Genomic DNA, 23,955 nt, shown 5'->3' on the forward strand with positions numbered 1-23,955 from the left:
ACCTTACCTGGTAACCTTACCTATAGCAGGTGGCTATAAGGTAATTAGTAATTACCAGAAGCACATTTTAAGAGGCGCTTGCCATTTAAAGGTTCTGAATTTGGCTTGGGAAAGGAGACAAATGGCTCATTTAAACTGTAATCCAGACATATGGGGGCAGGTACAAAGCTAAATTTGCACTTAACTAGACAGAGGAGAAGTAATGGATCATCTAAAGATTCTGATGCATTTGCTTACGCAAACACGACAACGTGTAGATGTGTTAACATCCATTTTTATAACACAATTTCCTGAATGCTCTATTTCTACTCTAAAGAGTCTCTGAGAGAATTAAATTTGTTCAGGAAAAAAAAAATTCAGTTAACTTTAAAATCCAAAAAATAGAATGTTAATGATAAAATCTAAACCTAGAGCAGGGTTTCTTGACCTCGGCACTATTGATACTTGGGGACAGATAATTCTTTGTTGGTGGTGGAGGCGGGGGATGCTGTACATATTGCAGGATGGTCAACCACATCCAACGGATGCCAGTAGCAAACAACCCCCACAACGTGCTAACCAAAAATTCCCCCCTGGGGTGCAAGTTTATCCCCATTGAGGACCAATGACCCAGAACAAGAGTGAATTTACTTTTTCTTCCTAAGGAACTCAAGGTGTTTAAAAGTATCAGCTCATTAATACAACATTTTTATGAAACAGATGGATGGCAAATATTGCCTTAATTTCTTCAGTTTAGAAATCAAGGCTCCACATAGATTAGGTGGCCAGACTGATCAGACTGGACTTCCATACCATTTGGAGGCTCAAAGAGCCTCTTTGCTCCAGAGAGGCTTAATCAGGTCATGCTTGCCTCTCTATTTTCCACGATTCTTCCCTTCCAAATTGAAAAATCACTGTTACTTTCTACTCAGGGCAAAGTACAAGAGGGACAGTTGTCTGGTTCAATGTGAAATCCCTCTAGCAGGTATGCACGTCCAGGTTCTAGGGTTCCAATCCCAGGGGGCCGGTGTTTTCACTTTCTATTTAGAAATTAAGGGGAGAAACAAAGGAAGAAAGAACACAGCCTAAAACATCACTTAGGATAAATTCTTTCACTTGGTTTTAATAAATAGTCTCTGGATGTGTTACCTCCTTTCTAACTCTGTGTAATCTTCATAAACTTCTCTTAGAGAGCCAATGTCCAGAGGTTTTAACATGATAATCTTCCACCAATCCAGAAAACCACCAAACCTCCTATTAGGGGTATAATCAGAATATGTAAAAAGGCTGCTGCTGACTAACTGGTGTCAGAGGAAGAATTGTCATGGCAGAATCTGCTGTTGTCCTTGACACACACACACATATAACTAAGTAAGAGAATTCAAATCCGGGAGCTCTGAGTCTCAAAAAACCAGAGGTTACTTAGCTAATCACAGATTCTGATAAGATACCAATGTTGAGGCTATGCCACAGAAAATATCTGTAACACACAGCCAATTTCTTTCTTCTTGGATGTGGAAATGTTCTCTAACCTTCCAAAAAGATAACCCAACCTTCCTAAAAGGGCCCTATTTTTCTAAGATATTAACTCTTCTTTTATAATCTCATCAAAAATAGGAAATTGAGAAGGTTTCACTTTAGGTCCTTCCAGAAGAATTACGGACCCAGAGTTATAACTGGTCCCCATTTTTACTCTTTTTTCCCCCAAACTTAATTTTCTTGTTTTCCTTCTATTTTTCCTCCTTTCTCCATCCATTTTGCCCAACTTGCTGGTGTGAAATATGAAGTATGCCAAGTATCTCTAAATGCTTGCTAATTCCCCACAGGCCCCAGCCCTACGTGATTTTCATGAATTATGCTTAAGGAAATAGGAGGCCAGGCTCATATCAACAAATAGGAATATTTGGACATGGCCTAAATAAAGACACTAAAGTATGGCTCTTCACACAAAAGCCTCTAGAAGGAAGAGGATTTACTTGCAAAATATCTTCCTTGCAGTAGAAATGACTATTTATATTTAGTAAAGCTTCTAGAAAAAACTCCTACTTCGATAATGACGATATAATGTTCCCAGATTCCAGAACACTCAACTTCAAAATCAGCCAAAATATATTTTCACTTATGTACTTCTCATTTCAAACTCGCTATTTCAATTATCATTTATCCTTTGGGATTATCAAAGAGCTAGTATACAACATGATATACACCTTATGTGAAAAGGTGAAACATTTTACAGTTCTCTATCCGTGTAGTGATTTGGGTTAAGAGCAAAGAAAACACAGAAAAGCCCTTTTATAACTTTTCCTGTTAAAATGTTTATCTTTGAAAATTCCATGCTATTACACATATACAATAGTATTTTCTTTTATCTCTATTTTAGAAAAAGCACTACAAAGGGGTTCCTCTGCATATTATTTCCGACAACTTAGGCACAACTGGAAAGCTTAGCTCAAATTTTCCATAATAATTTACTTTGTGCTCAGAATAGTCACATGAAGTTTAAGCCACCAGAAAAAATTCCTTAGAAAACTGTAATCACAGACTGACATTCCCAGAGGGCCAACATGATTCTTAAACACAGACTAGGGGGTTAAAATGCTTACTTTTCCCTTTTGAAGTGCTTTAGGAAAGAATAAAAACTTACGAATTTAGTAACGAAGGGAGTCCACGGGGCCTTTCTAAGGCCTAGTCATCAATCATGCTAAGCCATCTGCGATGCAGATATATCAGGGACAGGAAAAAGTCATTTTGATATCTGTTTTGCATTATGATAACCTTTGCAGGAGTGTTGAGTGTGTTTTTGCTAATGTTGACAGAACTGCACTTCTTCCAAAGAGACAAGTGAAAATGTCTGCTGAGCAGTGCAATTCAACTAGTGTTGCTGGGTCTGAAATGCTTAATAACTGACCAGATGGGGAAGACGGAAACTCTCTGGTTATTGAACCCGTTAGCCTCAATCCTTTGTCAATCATACCATGATGAGAAGAGAAGGAAACACACACACACACACACACACACAACCTCAGAAGCAAATATGCTTCCCAAGGTTACCCAATCTGGAGTGCCGGGAAAAAGAAAACTGGGTTGAATTCTACATTGTCTTACCACAGCCACATTTACAAAGCCCAGACCACTTTATGCATGATTCCATTTAAACAAAAGAAGGCCACGGCTGTACAGCCCAGTGACTTGGAGAACCTTACGATAACAAATTAGTGCATCTAGAAGCTCACAGCAGACACTGGTGTGGGAAGCTTTACATCCCTTCAATATTAACCCACTGTAAGGTAGAACTTATTTTGGTGGGCAAATGAGCTGGAAGGTCAAAGACACCACATATCCCCCCAAATGTTAGAAATTAGATTGAAAAAATCGTATGATGACCTAACATATTTACATGTGTGACCTTTTTAGGGCATCAGTTTTCTTAGATGTGCACCCAGAGCCAAAATCAATGCATCTGGTTCATTATAGGGGAGAGGTAATCTTAATGGGAGACTATTATTTATTTATTTATTTATTTTTGTCTTCTTAGGGCTGTACCTTCGGTATGTGGAAGTTCCTAGGCTAGGGATCAAATCAGAGATGCAGCTGCTGGCCTACATCTCAGCCACAGCAATGCAGGATCCGAGCCGCATCTGCAACCACAGCTCATGGCAATGCCAGATCCTTAACTCACTGAGCGAGGCCAGGGATCAAACCTGCGTCCTCATGGATGCTAGTCAGATTCGTTTCCAATGAGCCATGACAGGAACTCCAATCTGAGACTTCTTTAATAAAGTCTTACTTAATAAATAAAGACATTCAATAAGGAAACATTTCTGGTTTTCTCTTTTAAAAAAGCACCAACATGCACACCTTCAGTAGCAATACAAATACCATGGTTATACTTTATGCATTATTGACTCTCCTTTTTCACTCATGGAAATTAAGAGCTGGTGGTACAAGGAACACCCCAAAATGTACCATGGTGGCCTAAACTCTGAAATTAGTGATACAATGCATAGTCACTAAAATAAAACCAGGAGCATAGCACATGACTGATAGTGACAACAGGAAAACTAAAATGAGTAACTTGAATTAATGACTGGCAATTTTCTTTGTAGTTTACATAAAGAAAACCAACACAATCCAACATTAAAGGAAAACAACTATAAACAATGGATAATAATAACTGTAGCTGGCTTTGCAGATCAAAACATTCTGATGAGATATTTAAAGTGAATATTCCTGCATGGAATACATGGAAGTAGATGACCCAGACATTATGTGATGGGAAGAACAAAAGAGACAGGATAAAAATTCATATGAAACAGACTAAATTGCTAGAATCCCAAGGAAGTAGCTCTAAGTATTAGGTCAAGCTTACTTATTGGAATCTCTGAAAGGAGAAATTAGAGGTCTCCTCAACAAAACCAACCAATTTCAAAGAGACACATTAGTGCAAATGCTGAGACAAGCCCATCTCATTAACAGCAAAACACATTGTTTTTTAGAAATAAAAGGAAAAACCAAAAGTATCATCAACAATAAAAAAGACAATAAGTACACAAATCAACCAATCAGAAACCCAAAGAATTAAAAGAAAACTCAAATACAGGAAAAGCAAATATAAGAATGGAGAAAAATTCCCCCAAATTAAAGAAAAGACTAACCAGCTGAGTTGGGAGTTGAGGGTGAGTTAGCTTGGCTTCCATGGGCTGACACATTGGTAGCAGTGACAGCTGTTTTGGCAGCATAAATATTGGCTTCCTCTTGAAATTTACCTATGTTCTTCTTGTACCGGATTCGCTTATTTCCAAACCAGTTTGATACCTAGAGCAGTTTAAGAAAAGACAAGAAAGTTAGAGTTCATCCTGCACAAACATCGCAGAAGAGAAGGAAGCTCTGTGAGAAGGTTAAAAAAATAGGCTGATTGGTTTTACCCTAACTCTGATTTTGCAATATCGATGAAAAAACCTGATGTAAGAGCCTCAAAAGGAGCAACTACATATAATAAGATCCTCTGGCTCCATTTAACACAATCTAGGAGTTCCCGTCATGGCTCAGTGATAACAAACCCAACTAAGATCCATGAGGACTTGATCCCTGGCCTCACTCAGTGGGATAAGGATCCAGCATCGCTGTGAGCTGTGGTATAGGCCACACACTCGGCTCAGATCCCATGTTGCTATGGCTGTGGCCATGACTGGCAGCTGCAGCTCCAATTCAACCCATAGCCTAGAAACTTCCATATGCAGACGGTGCAGCCCTAAAAAAAAAAAAAAAAAAGACATATAACACTATTTAGAAAAACCACTGTGACAACATGTTTTTCCTATGGAAGAGCTGTTCATTTAACTAGGACCCTTTTAGTTTAGGGCAAGCATTTTAAATCTGCTTACCTCTTAAGTATATAACACTAAAATAAACATAGCATTTCAGGAGAAATGCCTGTTACTTAACGCTAAAGCCAACCCTGGGGAATCAAGAACCACAGACCTTTGACTATCCATATAAATCTATATCAACATATGGGTGCATTCATGGATGGATTAATTTCACATTTTTATTTTATTAGTTAAATAACTTTAAAAGGGACTCAATTCTTAGTTGCCCTGGACTACATACTTGAGGACCAATATAATTCAATCCAATAGATCTCACTAAGTATTCTGTGCAAAGCTTGGTGTTATCTACATAAGGAAAACCGAACCATATCACTGCTTATTCCTTTGAATTCCAGGCTTTAAGGCCGATACACAAAATAAACCTAATTTACTTTCATTTGTTATTTTATTTCCTTCAAGTGGCTCACAGTGGCTGCCCTGGCTTGATTCTGTGCCCTTGTTCCCTTTATACCAAGACCTCTGCCAGACACAAATGTAGACACAGTTTTACTCCTATAATTCCTGCCTTAGGAAAGCTTTATATCCCATGTTCCAGATGTGATTTCATACTAAAATGCTGTGGTTTTTGAATATGGTGAGGGAAGAAGTGGGTAACACAGGTACTACAGCTTACATGCAGTCATGGCCCAACAGTAGCAGATAAAGACAATTCTTGCAAAACTATTCTTATTTTTAAAGTGCATTAGCTAAATTTAGAAATTGTATAAGACTGTCCCCCACAGACCTATACAGCTTATACTTGGCAGAAATGCCAAGCCTTTGTTATAAAAATCAAACCACACCGTTTCAATATTAGTGAACCAGAGAGAAAACAATTCAAGAGAAAATGCTTTCTTTGTATTGTAAATGTGAGTACCTGCCGAAAGAGAGGTTAAGTAGAAGGGCACTTCTGTGTCAATTTAAGGACCACTGCCTATCTAATTTCACTCCAAAATTCATGTTTTTCTTGATGTAATTTTCACTATCCATAGGAATCAATTGTAATTATGGTTGTTTTTTGACTTAGTGGAATAGAGAAAGAAGAAAAGAGGTAGGGAGATTTTTCTGAGATAACTGAATGAGCTGGAAAAAAGGAGGAAAGAGGAAGGTAATTTGGAAGGACTTTTGAGGAGGAGAGGAAGTGCCTGTGGTCTAATTAAATTGGCTACACAGAGAATGGTGAGGAGAAAGAAGGTGGAGAAAGGATGTGGTGGGGGTAGGGTGGGGGATGGTCCCCTTCTATATGAGAATAGATGCTCAGGTAGGTAAGACCGAAGGTCAATTCAGGCAGTTCCGACACTGTCCACTAGGGGGTATCATATGCCCTGAACCACATACAGAACTAGTGTTTTTATTCATTAACTCACTGTTCAACAGTCATTGACAAGAGTCTACTGTGTGCTAGGCGCTAGGGATATGTGGATGGATGACTGACACACTCTGAGACAGGTAATACAGAAGGAATCAATTTCAGATTCTCTGGGGAAAGTCTGATTCACGTTTTGAACATGTTAAGTTTGAGGAGCCCATGGGCACAGCCATGGTGAAGTCCAGTGGGAGGTAAGATATATGAGTTTGGCGTTCCAGGAAAGAAGTCTCATTGGGATATTCAAACAGAAGTATATTTGCAGCTGTGAGCACGGAGGGGATCACTCAGAGTAAGTGTGTAGAGCAGTGCTTTTCAAAGTCAAGCATGCATGGAGGACTTATTAAAACAGACCCTTAGCCTCCTCTCCCCCCTACCATAGATCTCTGATTCAGGGCTGAGGTGAGACGCAAGAATTTACATTCCTAACCAGCTCCCAGATGTTGCTGAGTCTGCCTTCTGCAGACTGCACTCCAAGCAGCACTGGGATAGAAAATGGGCTGTTCTGTTCAGGGATCAAAGGAGAAGAGCATCAGTGAATGAGCTTATCTTTGCTTTAGACCATGAGAGGACCAACAGTAAGTGGATTTCAAAAGAATAAGTGACTTAAGAATAGTTAAGAGCCATGGGCTAGGGCATGATACAATGAGGGCTAAAGAAAGAACCTATTTTTAGGATAGGTGAAGGCGGTAGATTGTTTATGAAGACAGCAGGAATGGCCCAAAGGAAGGAGGAAACTCCGAGGAGATAATATCAAGGAAACCAAAGTAGAAAAATTTCAAGATGGCAGGGTAATTAATAATAACAACAAAAGGCAAGAAAGACATAGCCAAAGGCATCCCCTAGATGTGAAAACTAGAGGGAGATTTAATAAATCATGTGATCCAACAAACCATGATTGGTAGATGGGAAAACTAAGATCCCCAAAGAAAGAGTAAGTTCCCTAAAATCCCACAGTCGATGCTTAGCATAAGCATGCTCCTAGCCAAATGTTCTTTCTATGATATTGTATCACACTGTTTCCCACTGAGGCTTGTTTGGCAATGGTAGACGTGTTTGGTTGCTGTTCGGAGGAAGTGAGGTGATAAGGAAGGAAGAATGATATGGCCTTGGGGTGGATGGAGGAAAGAGAAAAGTGATAAAGTGTGTGTTACTAATCATTTTAATGGACAAACTACTTGTACTTTGAGTTTCCATGATGAAGGAAGTAAAGGTTACTGGAACAGGCCAGGATTCCGTTTTTCATTCAGATACAATACAGTCTAGATTCTGAAGAGTTCATTCTATTTTTAATAGGGATTTGGAACGCCAAACCCCAGAAATCTGAATTCAAACAATACAGTGATTTCAGTTTATTTTAGTAGCAGAAGAGTCCATGCCTGACATTCACTGTTGTGGGCTAGTGATGGGGTTCGTACCTGGAACCACGCTGCAAACATGCAGGGAGTATCAAAAACCATCAATTCTCTTTTCTTGTGGACAAGGGGTCTAGATTTGGACAAGAATGGTTAGAAACCTAGACAAAACCAAGCCATGTGAATTAGACCACTGATGTTCTGCCTTCCCAGGGTTGCCAAGGCTGGAAATGACCTTCCACTGGGTCTAAGTACCTGAGGAAGGTCTGGGTTGAAAAAGGAGTCGATTCTTTCTGCCTTACCTGAAAGGAGGCTGCCAAGGCAGCTGCAAAACCACCCCCAGCTTGCTGGGGAGACCCTGGCAATCTCTTCATTGTAGACCCCCGTGTGGAGTTCTTTATTCTGACTAGACCTAATTCTGCTTAGCTAAACACAGGTTGATGGGAATCAGCACCCAGCAGGGAGTAGCAGAAGCCAGGATTCAATTCAAGGAAGTACAGATGCTCAGTTTATACAAAACAGCACCTACGCCATTTGGAAAATGTGAAGTTTTCTCACTAAAGTGAGCCTTTTCTTCCCAAGGCTCCTCCCCCCACCAAACACCCTTTTTGGAAATACCAGTAGGTGCAATTCTCTTTCGTCATTCTGAAAAAAACTATCTCTGCGAGATTTCAGAGCAATCAATCCCTACGGGTCTTAGCTAGAGACTGGTGGTGGTATTTGAGGTTAAGACTGAGTAAGAAGTTTGAATGGCTCCTTTAAGTGGACAAAATCTAGATATGCATAAAACTTGCCTATTTCTCTACTTCATATTAATGCGGAAGGCTCCAGGTCTATAAAAATTTTATGTCGTGTATCTTTCCACATCGATAGGCACCTGTTATGGTTATTGCTCTTTGGGGGGAGGGGGCACTCAGTGACATTTTGTGCAATCACTCCAATGCGATCATGGTGACATGTTAAAATTCCTACACTCCATCAGTTACAGAAGGAGGACATCAAGAGAGGACATCTGAGTCCCTTTCATTTAAAGTTCCCTTCACTGACTCTTAAAGTTTCTGGGTTGGGGAAAGAAAAGTGAAGTTGACTACGTTTGAGAAAACAACATAAGAAAGGCAGATGGCTTTCCAAGTGCATGTAGGGATCTTCACCCCTTTGAAGCAATGCAGAGCTCAGAGGGAGGACCCCTATCCCCATTTTAACACTGTACTCTACTTAGTCTTCTCCTGCTCCTGCTGGTCCCTCTCAAGTTTTCCCAGGTACCTTCCTGGAAACATTCTTTGTCTTACTTTCTTTTTTTTTTTTCCTTGCTTTTTAGGGCCTACACCCCAGCCACAGCAACACTGGATCTGAGCGGCATCTGTGACCTATGCCACAGCTCATGGCAACACCAGATCCTTAACCCCCTGAACGAGGCCAGGGATCAAACCCACACCCTCATGGATACCATGTCAGGTTCCCAGGCTAGGGGCTGAATTAGAGCTGTAGCTGCCAGCCTACACCACAGCCACAGCAATGCAGAATCCGAGCCACGTCTGTGACCTACACCATAGCTCATGGCAACACCGGATCTTTAAGCCACTGAGCAAGGCCAGGGATTGAACCCACATCCTCATTGATAGTAGTTGGGTTCATTACCGCTGAGCCATGACAGGAACTCCTGGAAACTTTCTTACACATATCATGTGCTCACCTTGCCATTTCAAGGCGTACGTTGATGGAACTCACAAGGCCTGAAAGTTCAGTAAAGCCTAAACCTCCAAGATTCCACCACACGATGCCGCCATGGCCAGGCTACAGGCTGTGCCCTCGGCAGGCTCCTTACCTGGGACACTGTGATGCCACACTTCTTGGCTAACTCCTCTTTGGCTTCCTCACTGGGGTAAGGGTTGCTGAGATGGGAATAGAAATATTCGTTCAGGATTTCTGTCGCTTGCTTGTTGAAATTCCGTCTCTTTCGCCTTCATAGAGAAAGAAAACAACAACAACAACAAAAGAAAAAGTTCACACCAAATACACACTGAAAGGGAGAGAAGAGGACCTACATATGGGAGAATAACATTTTTAAGACCGTGCCCGCCAGCCTACACCCCAGCCACAGCAGCACTGGATCTGAGTGGCATCTGCGACCTACACCACAGCTCACGGCAACACCAGATCCTTAACCCACTGAGCGAGGCCAGGGATCAAACCCACACCCTCGTGGATACTATGTCAGGTTCTTAACCAACTGGCCACAATGCGAATGCAGAAGAACTGAGTGATAAGTGCACGAGAGGAGGTTTGCACAAAGGGGCCAATGCTGAAAGCATCACTAAGAGCAGGTGTTAAATATTTCATTCTATATTGTCAGGACACTGAACAGAAGAATGGTCACACATATTTAGATAGAGTGGTGAGAAGCATGAAGTTTCAAAATCAAGCCACCCTGGACTAACTGAGTACCAGTTGGGTGATTTGGGATGCCCCTCTAAACCTCAGCTTCTTCAAGTGACAGTCGGAAGAGCCATACCCACCTCATGGGGTGAGAGTAAAGGAGAAATGAGGTTCCACATAGAAAGGACTCAGCACCATGCCTGGTACATAGCAAATTCTGGGACTTTTTGGGGACTCTTGCTACCAGCTTCCAGGCCTTGGACCTTAACCCTCATAGCCATCAATTCAAGTCATTCATTTTTCACAACTGGTGAGGAAGCTATGGTTATTTCCATTTACCAATGAAGAACTAAATTCAAAGGTCACTCAACTGGTATGTTATAGAGGCAAAATATTCATTCAGATCTGCCTGACTACAAAACTCAGCCTCTTTCTTGTGTATGAACTGCCTCCTGGAAATGACACATAGACACTGTGGCCATAAGTTAAAAATCAGTTACTGTTTTCTCTCTGTTCTATCCCCATATAAGTGCACGCAACATTTTTTAAAAGCGTTAGGGAGGAGGGGAGGGAACGGACAGAAATTAACCCCCTGACTGTTTGACCTCCCTCAAAAGGAGAGAAGCGGCAACTTCTTAAGCAGGAACAGCTGCTAAATGGTAAAACATAAGTCCAGAGAAATCTTTTTCATCTATAAGGTTGCTAAAAGGAAGAAAACCACTTTTCATTGAATAAAAGCATTTTTCTGCCTTTAAAAAAAAAGTGCTAATTGAACTAATTTAGAGTGAGAATCACTTTACTGCCTCCTCCCAGCTAAGGCCTGAGGATAGCTGGCTGGGGGTTGCTTATGGATGCTGGATGCAGGCTGCAAGGCTGCTTGCAGATGCTGGCTGGCTCTCTTTGGGGGGTGGGGGTGGGGGTGGGGATGGGGCCTCTATCTTTGAATTAGCTCCATTAGCACTTTTGCCTTTCCTGCTTTTATCAGAAGCTTCTCCTTATGGGGAAAAAAATTTTCCAGAACATCCTTGGTTATGCCAGGATATAGAATTTTCCAATTTAAGCCAACAGCAAGCACTGATCACCTTGCTAGACAGGAAATTCAGCTAATGTTGTATTTTCAGCATCCCACTTGGATTAATTAACACAATAAAGTGCCTGATTTTACCAGATGAACTCCATCTGTCCAAAGGTATTAGCCACATCTGCCCAGATCATGCCAAGCCCAAGTCACTCTCCCAAATCATGCTGAGTTTCTGGGTCACCCAGCAGCAGAAATTGGGCCGACTGGATTAAAAGGCTTAATGAAAAAGGAGGCAGGTATCAAAAGCCCTTGCATGACGGAAATTTGAGGAAGATAGCCAAGTGGCTAACACGGTCTCCAGGCTAGTCTTTAGATAACCTCTGGCTTCCTCTGGGCCTAAAGAGAACAGTTGTTTTAGGCCTAGGGACCCAGTCCCTGAAGGTTTCTCTAATTAGGAGAGCCTCTCCGTTCCTTCGGTTGTTTGCATTAGCCTTACAGTGTATTTCTTGGGATTCTTCCAATTGAGCTCAAAGGAAGCCTCTCTGGAATGAGCTGGGGTACGGGATGGTACAGCTGTTCCTGGCTCTCTCCTCCTTGGGAAGCGCAGTCTTCCCGCAGGTGGTCTCATCTACTCTGATGGCCGCACTTACCACCTCTTTCAGGGGCTGTCTCAATCTAAGACCTTTGACACCCCAGAATCAGCATTTTGCAGCATTTCAAGAAACCCAGTGAAACGGATACACTTCTGTCAATAAGGTTATTTGAGCTAAGATACCTGATTTGCTTTGCTTTGGCTGGAAGTGTTTTCAGTTCAGTAAGTTAACATTTGTCATTTCAAGCCAACAAAAAAGCTCTGCTGGTCCGACATCCAGGTTAATTTAGGAAATGGAGACCTTGATTACATTTTAGGGATGGACCCTTTGGAATCACAAGTGATTTAAGAGTGAAAAGTGTAAGCACTGTGGATGTATGTTGCTATCCACCAAATGGGCTGTTGCTGCCCAAAGGCCTCTCCTAAGAGCCGACACCCCATCGGCCACTGTGTATCCCAGGTACTTCAGACTGTGTTTCTAAAACTATTATCACCTTCACGCAAACCAGCTCCATTCTCTTTCTTTTCTTTTCCACATATCTAATGACATCACCGCAGACCCACAGTTCAGTGTATTTGCTCTTCTGCCTGTCCATTCATTTGCTGGTTCATCCTTGAAATATCTGAGTACCTAGTGTGTGCCAGAACCTGGGAGTGATTCTCAATTCTTCTTGCTCTCTACCCCTCCTCGGATGACTGGCCCCAAAGCAAGTCTTACCAGTCCTGTTTTTCAAATCTACCCCTTTTGTTCCATCCTCAGGGTCATGGTTATTTTTGAAACGGGTTCAGAAGAAACACTGTCCTATAATGGTCTCACTAGTGTGGTCCAACAGCACTTTCTAGAATGAGGAAGATAAATGTTCTCTGTTCTCCAACATAGTGGCCATTAGCCACACGTGGCCACGGGATAGCTGAAATGTGGCCAGTATACCTGGAGAGCTGTATTTTTAATTTTTCATTTACTTTCATGTTAATTAATTGAAATTTAAAATCAAGAAACCGCAGACTAAACAGTGTGACTTGAGGCGGATACTGTCCCAAAATAGTTCCAAGACAGCCCTCCTGGAAAGAAAGAATAGATGCTCAGCCCTGGGGCACAGCATCAAAAGCACGAAATGTGTACAAACCTCTTGCTTCTGTCTGCCCCATTATATACCAATGGTTATCTTAAAATAAGACAAGTTTCCTCCAAATAGTTGAGTGAAATGGGGAGAGCACTTCCTACTTATTCTGTATTTCCCCAGTGGTCTCCTATCCAGTCTCTAGGAATTCAGCATATCTTCAGGAAAATCTCTAGAGGAATTCCTCCAAAATATGGATCTGATCAGGAAAATGATGATGATGACAATGATAAATATATAATGTGATCCTTATTATTACAGCTGAATTATTGTGTGACTACTATGTTACAGACAATGTTTTTTTCTTTAAATATTTTTATCTTATTTATTCCTGTATATAGGATTATCCCCATTTTAGAGACACAAAAACTGAGTCTTAGGGAAGATAAGCCACAATCCCAGGACATGAAGGTAGTCAGGGTTGTAGCAAGAATCTGAACCCAACCAGTGCAATTTAAGAACTGACCCTATAAATTACTACATTTCTTCCTAAAGAGCTCAGAGGGTTTCTGCTGCTTAATAGGCCTGATAGGAACTCTTGCAGTTAATGTCTTTCAGTCGATCTCTCCCATCCCTGTCGCCTCCTCGCCCAAGTCCTACACATGCTCTACATAATTTCATCTAGTTTTATCAGATGCTTCTCCATTCCCCAAAGACACTCACAGCATTCATGCTCCCAGGCCTCTTCTTACCACCCTGCATATTGCTCTCCCACAGCTTTCGCCATAAGTTTACATATGTCTGCACAACAAACTAGCAAATCCCTCAAGGAAAGGTGCCATGCTTCACAGGTATTTGGAACCCTGGTGCCTGACACAGTAAGCACTCCAGGAAGTAAGGCCTGTGGAAGGGGAATGATGTTGTTTTACTTTGCTTCTGCAATTCCTTCTGTTTGTTAAACATCATACTCCTCTGAGATTTGGCACAGTCTGCCTCACCCCAATTCTCTCTCCTCCTTCTTCAGGTGAACTTGACAGGTGTACTTTCCTAGGTTCATGCATACTTTTTTTTTTTTTTTTTAATTTTATAGCCACACCTGAGGCAGAGGGAAGTTCCTGGGATAGGGGTCTAACCAGAGTTGCAACTGAGGGCTATGCTGCAGCCATGGCAACACTGGATCCGACCTACACTGCAGCTTGCGGCAACGCCGGATCCTTAACCCACTGAGCAAGGCCAGGGATCAAACCCACATCCCCACAGAGACTATATCAGGTTCTTAACCTGCTGAGCCATGGGAACTCTCATGTACACTTTTATATTCAGTTGCAAGAGCACTTGTCCCAGGAGATTATGAGCTCTTGAAGGTAGGACCCACATTTACATGCATTTTTTTAAATCTTTTTTATTCCAGTGGCTAATACAGCCTGCGACAGAGAGTAAGAACCCCCTTGGAGAAATAAGTAAGTCTAAAACAGCACCAGGCTGTCCAGACCTTACTGGCTGTCCTTTCCTCTTTCTTGCCGCCCTCTTTGCTAATCATTTTAGGGAACCCATTGACCAGGGTGAGGTACCAAGGTATACTTCCAAAGATGTGTTTAGGTTCTTCCTGTTTTCTCCAGCAAGATGTTATTGAAAAAAGTGTACAATTACTGTATCACTTGCAAAATCATTAAGAGGGTTTATAACTCCTCTCTTTCGTAGTCCTGACAATAAGCTTACCAAGTTTTACAGCACAGTGTTTGGTATACAGCATGAGATAATGAATGAATGAGTGTAATTTCTTTTTTCTTCTTCTTCTTCTTCTTTTTTTTTTTTTTTTTTTTTGCTTTTAGAGCCGTACCCAAGGCATATGTTAGTTCCCAAGCTAGGCGCCTAATCAGAGCTATGGCTGCCGGCCTGCGCCACAGCCACAGCTACACCAGATCTGAGTCGCATCTGTGACCTATACCACAGCTCACCGCAACGCTGGATCCTTAACCCACTGAACAAGGCCAGGGATCAAACCCACCTACTCATGGATCCTAGCTGGGTTTGTTAACTGCTGAGCCACGAAGGGAACTCCCTGAGTGAGTGGAATTTTTAAGTGCAACTTTTCCAGCACAGTTAAGTCAATGTAAGGAAGAGAAGTGAACAAAGCCTGGGCCAAGTGCTCAGTTGGGGAGGAGGAAGGCAAAATCCTGAGAAGATGTGAAAGATTCCACCCTGGGGTACATCCCCTCCTCTTGTGCATGTGTTGGGGGACCGGTGAAAATGACAGGATATCATTCCTGTGATAAAGTGACTAATCAGTTGACTCTGAGTTAATAAAAAGGGAGGTTAGGGTTAAAGCCTTACAATGGTGACATTTTCCAGGAAGAAAGTAGGCAGCAAATTGTAAACTGCCTATGATGACAATGGCTGCTAGGAGCTGGAGAACCCAGTCCCACAATCACAAGGAAGGGAGTCATGGCCCTGGAACGAGCTTCATCTGAGCGCATGGCCTCGGCTGACGCCTGGATCACAGCTTTGTGAGACTAGGGCAGAGGATCCAGGTGAATCTGCCCAGGCATCTGAATAACAGAAATGATGAGATGATAACTTTGCATTGTTTTAAGCTGCTAAATTTGTGGGCATCTGTGCTGCAGCAACAGAAAATACAAGGAACGTTACATAACAAAGCACTAACACTTGAGTCTACATACCTATTATGTTACAAAGACTAAGTCTGTTCCTACATCAAGTTCCCCTTATATTTTATCTGTCTTCCATGAAATCTCTCATGAAGTCCTGCCCATTAAGACGCATGGTTTAGAGCAGCACGTGAGTATCAGCAGCGAATCTGTCTTTCTTCCTAAAGTGTGTTTAGCTAACTTTCCCAATTAGAGATAGTACTGGAAGCAATGATATTAACTATCTCAATCAGGAGGTCCAGGCAAACATCTATTTTTGAGTTGGAAAAACCATTTGCTCAGCTATAGGCTGGCTTCTAGGGGTCTCATTCTTTCAGCGACACTAAACATACCCTCAAAATAAGTGCTAATAACCACAACAATAGGTTAACTATTCTAGTTTTGAATCCTGGCTCAGAGGCAATGATTCAAAGGTTGCAACCAAAGTAGGAAAGAACCCCTCTCTTAACAGGGACTGTCCTTCTGGTGCCAACTGGAACGATCTAGGAAAGGCTGGTGGAAGTGAAAGGAACTGTGTACAAAGCTCGCCTCATTTAGTGTCTTTTCTAGTCTGACCATCAGCTGGGCACAGCAGAGTTACCGAGGGGAGAAATCCTACGAGAAAATGATTCTGCTCCTCCCTTCCCTCCAATTTTTTTCTTGAAAAGAACCCAGTCTAGGCCTTTTCTTTTCTCTTTTTTTTGTCTTTTTTCTTTTTGTTTTCAGTATCTGCCAACATAAATACCAACTCCAGCATTTTAACGAGGGGAGTTCCCATGGGGATGTAAGCGGCGTGTGTGGAGTGGTGGCAGCCGCCACACAGGAAAAGACCCAGGCACAGGCCACCAGTCACCTGCACTTTGTCCCGTGCAGAGAACAGCCTGCTTTAAGGGAGCAGGAGATGAAAGGGGGTCTTGCTTTGGGGACTGTGCCTCCCTGCCCCCAACCACACTCCCCTGGGAAATGTTCTCTGCCTTTGTACTTTCTCTTGACTTTCTCTATGGAATTCTATTAGAGATACAGTCAGCTAGCTGGCATTCTGATTTCATATTCTATGTGAGCCAAAATGCCTTGAATAAAAGGCAGTTTAGGGGAGTTTCCATTGTGGCTCAGGGGTAATGAGCCCAACTAGTATCAATGAAGATGCAGGTTCCATCCCTGGCCTCATTCAGTGAGTTAAGGATCCAACATTGCCGTAAGATGTGGTGTAGGTTCCAGATGCGGCTTGGATTCCGAATTGCTGTGGCTGTGGCATAGGCTGGCAGTTGCAGCTCCAATTTGACCCCTAGCCTGGGAACTTCCATATGCCTCAGGTGTGGCCCTAAAAAGCCAAAAAAAACCCCCAAAAAGCAGTTTAGGAGATGCTAGGGAGTTTTAAAGAGGGCTGTGAACTCAGAAGACCACACTTATAAAGAGAGGAAAGTACACCTAAGAGAACTGAAGAATACCCGATTTCTGGGTGCAAACATTTGAAGTGCAAAGAATCTGTGTGTCTGATTGAAAAGGGACGAAATTACAGATCGTGAAATGGTACACAATCCTGACATCCAATGTCTTCCTATTAAAACTCATAGAATGGGCTTGTACCCAGGAATGGAAACAATGAGTGATGAAATCTGCAGTTGCAGCAGATGGCTAATTTCAGATGAGCTGGAGATCAAAAAGGATACCCACACCCTGAAAATTTATTTACTACATCCGCACATTCTTCTGGAGTAGATGAAAGATGGGATTATCACCCCCTGGCAGGCTGGGTAACAGAAGCCAAAGGACCCAAAGGGATTTGCACAGATCCATTGGCAGGGGAACCAAGAGCTGATTACCTGTTCTACAGTCTCAGGTTTCGTCTTAAAAGACCTTTCTATCTATCCATGGTGCCAACTGAATTCCATAAACTCACAAGTCAGGCCCTAAGTTGATGTTAGAAAGAAAAGATCCAATCTTGATTGGCTGGCCCCTCTATGGCCAAGGGACCCCCATCTTATTCATATTCGTACCCCTAAAACTCAGCCCAAGAGTGTGGTAATCTAGTGATAAATATTTGCTGAATTGAACTGGGTGCGTTCTCTGCCTACAAACATGCAGCTTGGACAAGATCTCCAGCTCTCCATCAGAACTGTCTCTCTTGGAGAAAATATGTCACTGGGGTATCTCCTAAGGCCTCTGTGGGCCCACGGTTATGACATATACCTATGAAACAGGCACCGAATGATATGAAAACAAAAAGTCCAGCTATATCTGTCACCGTAGCTAAGTCATCCTCACTTAAAAACTCTCCTGATGGAGTTCCCTCTGTGGCTCAGCGGTTAACAAACCTGACTAGTATCCATGAGGACCCAAGTTCGATCCCTGACCTCACTCAGAGGGTTAAGGATCCAGCATTGCCATGAGCTGTGGTGTAGGTCACAGATGTGGCTTGGATCTGGTGTTGCTATGGCTGTGGTGTAGGCCGGCAGCTGCAGCTCCGATTGGACCGCTAGCCTGGGAACTTCCAGAAGCCGAGGGTGCGGTCCTAAATCCACTCCACCCCAGTTCCCTGGAGCTGTACAGAACCACTGGTTATCCACCCTTGCAGCCCTTTCCCGAACCTAAGAACATTTCTGAGTCTACTACTTTGGCTTGGCACTGAAGGTGGTAAAAATGGAGCCTTTGGAGAGGGACCAGCCAGCCGTGGATTCCAACCCGGGATCAGTGGTTCTCCCCAAGGACAGACCTCCCTCAGTGACTCACCTTGCATCCAGAAACCGGGAACGCAGGATCATGACGGCCTCGCACGTGCTCTGCTTGAGCTGCATCTGGATGGAGCTGAACTTGCGGTGGATGATACTGACCATCCGCTCGATCTCCTTCGGGGAGATGGGCCTGGTCCGGCTTTGCTCTCGCAGGAGATTCATCACGTGGGTGGTGAACTCGTTACACGCCTGGAATGGCAGGGTGACAGACACGGGGCCGGGTGAGGGCGCCAGCCTCAGCACACGTCAGGTCCTTGACGTGAGGCTGGGTGGGTTCATCTACAGACGTGTGAAGGGAAGGAAAACTGGGCTAGTTTGTGATATGTGGTCAAATCAGAAAAAAGAAATGACTGCCTGGACATCCTTTTGGATCACCTGCTTATAATTTTTGGCTATGATGTGGATTTTTGCAAAGGGAAAAGAAAATTCTTAATCATTTCTTTCTTTTCTTTTCTTTTCTTTTTTTTTTTTTTTTGTCTTTTGTCTTTTTAGGGTCGCACCTGTGGCACATAGAGGTTCCCAGGCTAGGGGCTGAATCAGAGCTATAGCTGCTGGCCCACACCACAGCCACAGCAACTTGGAATCCAAGCCTCATCTTTGACCTAGACCACAGCACACGGCAACGCCAGATCCTCAACCCACAAAGCGAGGCCAGGGATGGAACCCACATCCTCATGGATCCTAGTCAGGTTCTTTAACCACTGAGCCACGACGGGAACTCCTTCTTAATCATTTCTTGAAATCAATTTTTTTTTCATGATTTTACTACTATGAAAGCAAGAACATGGATACTTGTGTGTATTATAATACACACGTCATGACCCTTCACCCCAATGTTAAAAGCCAAAGAGAGTTTGGGGTCAAACATAGCAGGAACTTTCTGCCTTGCCCATTATCTCTGATATGTTATAGTTTGCAAATATTCAATTTGGGCATGCAAAAACAGCCCCAAAGAGTGGACTCGTAGAATTAAAAGCTCTGATAACTCATCTGAGAGATTTCTCATCAATCTATTTCTACTTCACGCTTTATGAATTCCCTCCTATGCTGGCTTTCTGAAGACCTGCTCTGTCTGTAACACAAAGGGAATCTGTAAAGAAACAGCATCAAAACAGGATTTAGAGGATTCAGAAGTTATCCTACAGAAAGGAAAACACTCAGGTTATATAGACCAACCTATTACTGGCTCTGGAAGTGAAACTTGGAGATCATTTTTCCCACTGCCTTACTTTACAGTAAGATCATGACATCCTGCAAAATACAGCAGCTACAGCTGACTCAGGATCTGAACACTTGCTAATTCACGCCACAGTGTCTGTTCTTTCCTAGGCTGTGAACTTTCTCCTCTAAATATCACTGTGCTCTCTCTTTTTTTTTTTTTCTTTTCTTCCTTCCTTCCTTTATTTTTTTTTTCTCTTGCTTTTTTGCTTTTTAGGGCTGCACCTGCAGCATATGGAAGTTTCCAGGCTAGAGGTCAAATTAGAGATGTAGCTGCTGGCCTATGCCACAGCCACAGCAATGCAGGATCCAAGCTGCATCTGCAACCTATACCATGGCTCACCAATCAAGGCCAGGGATCAAACCCATGTCCTCATGGATCCTAGTCGGGTTCGTTAACCACTGAGCCAGGAAGGGAACTCCCTTCCTTTCTTTCTTATCGGCTGCACCTGTGGCATATGGAAGTTTCCAGGCTGGGGATCAAATCAGAGCTGCAGCTGAGGCCTATACCACAGCCACGGCAATGCCATATTCAAGCCACATCTACTTATACCTCAGCTCACAGCAAAGCCAGATGCTTAACCTACTGAGTAGGGTCAGGAACTGAACCCACATCCTCACAGAGATGACAGGTTCTTAACCAGCTGAGCCACAACAGGAACTCCGCCACTGCTCTTTCTTTTAGTGACTATTACTGTAGTCTGGTTTTCTCGGTGAGCACTAAGTAAAATATCTATTCACATGCCACTCACAGTAATGTTGTAAAACTGTGTAATATTTGCAATAAAAAGGCAAGTTAATGCTTTGAGCTGAAGAACTAATGACTCAAAGGGTCCAACCTAGCCTAAACACACTTATTAATGATAACTCCGCATTGCCATTGTTTTTAACCACATGCATCTCCTCACAGATGTCAATAATGCAATAATATTAACACATTTACTAGTCATTTCTCCAAGACATCCTTCCAGTTGGTTGGCCAAAGATACATAGGCAGACACATCCACTGGGCTGTGTCTACACTGGGGCTGGGAGGCCTGGTTTTTGACCCTGCCTCTGTGGGTATGTGGGCAAATCCTTTCACTACTCAGTACTTCATTTCATTTGTCCGTGAGTGGATTTAATCATTCCTAACCCTTTAGCAAGGCTAGCTGCCCCAAGCTCCTGTGCAGTGACCTGCAGATGGAGTAAATCACATGAACAGAGCAGCGGGCTAAGGGCACAGACTGTCTCTGTTCAGATCTTGCTTCTGGAACTCACATCACAGCGGGGCTTGGTTAGTTCCCTAAGATCCCTGCCTCTCGTCTTCCCTATTCGTGAAATGGGGACAGCAGTACCTCAAAGGGAGTGGCAAGGACCATATACAAGTTACCATGTGTGTCTGGTCATATAAAGTGTGTCATTAGCACTGCTTCAAAGTTTAGGTAACTTAGAAACCCAGCATATTCTCACAATTGGTGGGCAAACTTCCCCCCGACTTCAGTTTCCCAGTTTCCCTTGTGTTAAATATGAAAAGGGGTCATAGATACCCTGCTTCTACTCTGCAGAGATGAGCTGAAGACAAAATCCACAGAAGATCGGGTCCACGTAGCATTTTGCTCTCACTAAGAAAATTGCTACAGAAACATACGATCTTCTAAGTATCTTCCCTCCCCAACCTCAACTGTGCCCCACCCCCCACAAGCTGTACAACAAAGAGAGGGAAATAAAACCTGGCAGCGGGTTGGCTAGAATTCTACGGGGCCACGGGGTGGGTAGTGGAGGCAGGCATCCCAACAGGCTTTCTGGGGAAATGCCACACACACCCCCCCCCGCTGGGGTGCAGCTTCCCCACTTGGAGGGGGCTCAAAGGGAGGAGGGGCTGGATGAGAAGGAGGTATTGTCAAGGGTACTGGCTCTCTGCCGGGAAGCCACAGTGCTCGGCTAATAATAATGTGCTTCATTACGGTGAATCAAAATACTCACAATATCTGATGTTTATTCAGGGCATTTGATCCCGGGCCCCTTTCTGCTCTGCCATAAACAGACAGTGAAGTCTTTTCACCCACTGCTGAGGTGGCTCAAGGCAGCTGCTCAACAGCTGCTCAGGAACGCAACAGACAGCAGAGAAGTGGTCCAAGTCCATTTTGGACAGGCCGAATGCAATGATCCAGATCTTTCCAGGACCTGAGCCACCCACGCCTCCTCTTCAGTCCCCCCAAGCTCGGCACTTTCAGGGGCCACGCTGCTCCCATTCTGTCAGGTGCTCCCGATGACAGGATGAAAGAGTAGGGGTGACAATTGTTAATTAACTAGGACCCTCACAGGCTGAAGGTTCCCGTGGCAGAGGAGACGATACTGCATACTGTCCTAAAGACAGTCGCCTTCGAGAGCGCCCCCTCCAGCTGCCCCCAGAGAGTTGTCGCTTTCTGAAAGGAGACATTCTAAGTCCGGGACAAAGGCACCTCTGGGAGCACCTGACCCAAAAAATGCTCTCTTAGAAAATCATGCTTGAGTTTAATTTAATCGGAGATTTAAGCTTCCTTCCCGCACTTTTCTCTTACTCCTTCAAGCTGGATGTGGCTGCCAATTTCAGCAACGAATGTGACTGGGATTTCAGGACCCTCTTAGCTGTAAATGGACTTTACCCAACCCAGTTCAGCCTTAGAGACTGAGCACCGACAATGCCCTGGCAGCGTAATTTACAAAAACTGAAGAACTCTGCATAGCTACAAGAGTTATTTTTTTTTTAATAGCACTTGGAATAAAGTTCAGGTTTCTGATACCATGGTTTTATCTATTAGAATATGCCAGCTCTTAAATACCTTCGCTCCCAATGTGATCTGTTGAAAAAGTGTTTTACCAATTCCATTTAATGAAGAAAACAATTTCCTTCCTTTCTTGCTAATGAAAGTCTCTAGAAGCCTTCTTTATCTAATAACCTCAGGGTGAAACAATGGCTGGTTCCGGTAGTTTTTTTTGGAGGTGGGGCTGAGTAGGGTTATGGTAGCTAATTACTGGGAAGCTAACAGATCCGCTGGTTGTGTACTACCACCAAACCAGAAACAAAACAAGCAACAGAATCAACTCGTGAACAGTCAGTTTGGTAACTTCATGTAGGTACAGAGACATTTTTACTTTACTAAGCTTTCCTATTTTTAAAAAAGCTCCCACGAGGAAGGGCTGCAGGAAAAATGAAGAAGATCCATCTCTCCAACACACTCGCTAGAAGGTTAATGGCATAATTTCCTCACAATCTGCTATTTACTATAATTAACAATACAACTAATATTAATAAATTATTAGGCACAGAGAGTGTGTTAAACAGTATTCAGTTCTCACCCAGAAAATGCCCACAGAAGTAAGGAAATAATTTTTTACTACTTTTGAAGAATAAACATAGGCCACCCCACTATATTTACTTAATCTGCAACCTAGACCACACACAGCTCACGGCAATGCCGGATCCTTAACCCACTGAGTGAGGCCAGGGATCGGACCTGAAACCTCAAGGTTCCTAGTGGGATTTGTTTCTCTGTACTGATGGAGTTTTTCCTTCAGTTCCTAACTTCCACCTTTTTTTTTTTTTTTTTTTTTTTTTTTTTAAGCGTAGGTAGATATCCACGAGAAGTTTCTGAAGGAGACTGTTTATGACTAGTCTCTCTCTTAGACTATATCAATCTAGTCCATGGAAGTAAGAGAGAGGACAAGTTGGTTGCTTGCTTGTCCACAGAAATCCACACTCTTCCACATCAAGTGCAGTCGTGTGCTCTTCTAACAGGAACCCTTGGGCTAAGGGTCAAAATCTGGATTCTGACACATCACTTAACCTCTTTAACCTCCACTTCTTCATCTGTATCTAAACGGAGAGGATGACAGTACCTGTCCTGGGGACCCAACCATAACATTATCTTGAGGAACAAGTGCAGTTAGGTTGACAAAAGTCCTTTACTCATTTTGGATGACGATAGAAGAGTAACAAGGTGGTTTAAATCAAGAACACAGGGAGTTCCCATCTCGGCGCATCAGAAACGAATCCGACTGGGAACCATGAGGTTTCAGATTTGATCCCTGGCCTCGTTCAGTGGGTTAAGGATCCGGTGTTGCCATGAGCTGTGGTGTAGGTCGCAGACACAGCGTGGATCCTGCGTGGCTGTAGCTCTAATTAGACCCACAGCCTGGGAACTTCCATATGCCACAGGTACAGCCCTAAAAAGGACAAAAAAAAGAAAAAAAAAAAAGAAAAAATCAGGAACACA

The 23,955-nt window shown here is 43.1% G+C and overlaps 1 protein-coding gene across 5 annotated transcripts in view; it reads right to left on the minus strand.

Annotated features, from left to right (window-relative positions):
- PBX1 (PBX homeobox 1) overlaps positions 1-23,955 on the minus strand; it is a 345,739-nt gene that overhangs the window by 72,313 nt on the left and 249,471 nt on the right. For all 5 annotated transcript variants that reach the window (XM_005655372.3, XM_005655374.3, XM_001927886.6 and 2 more), the window contains 3 exons: positions 18,498-18,688; positions 9,895-10,030; positions 4,635-4,794 (listed from right to left, as the gene is read on the minus strand). In XM_005655372.3, the coding sequence (XP_005655429.1) occupies positions 4,635-4,794; positions 9,895-10,030; positions 18,498-18,688 (487 nt within the window). The remainder of the gene's footprint in view (positions 1-4,634; positions 4,795-9,894; positions 10,031-18,497; positions 18,689-23,955) is intronic.

This window comes from Sus scrofa, chromosome 4, assembly GCF_000003025.6.
Source record: "Sus scrofa isolate TJ Tabasco breed Duroc chromosome 4, Sscrofa11.1, whole genome shotgun sequence".
NCBI lineage: Eukaryota > Metazoa > Chordata > Mammalia > Artiodactyla > Suidae > Sus > Sus scrofa.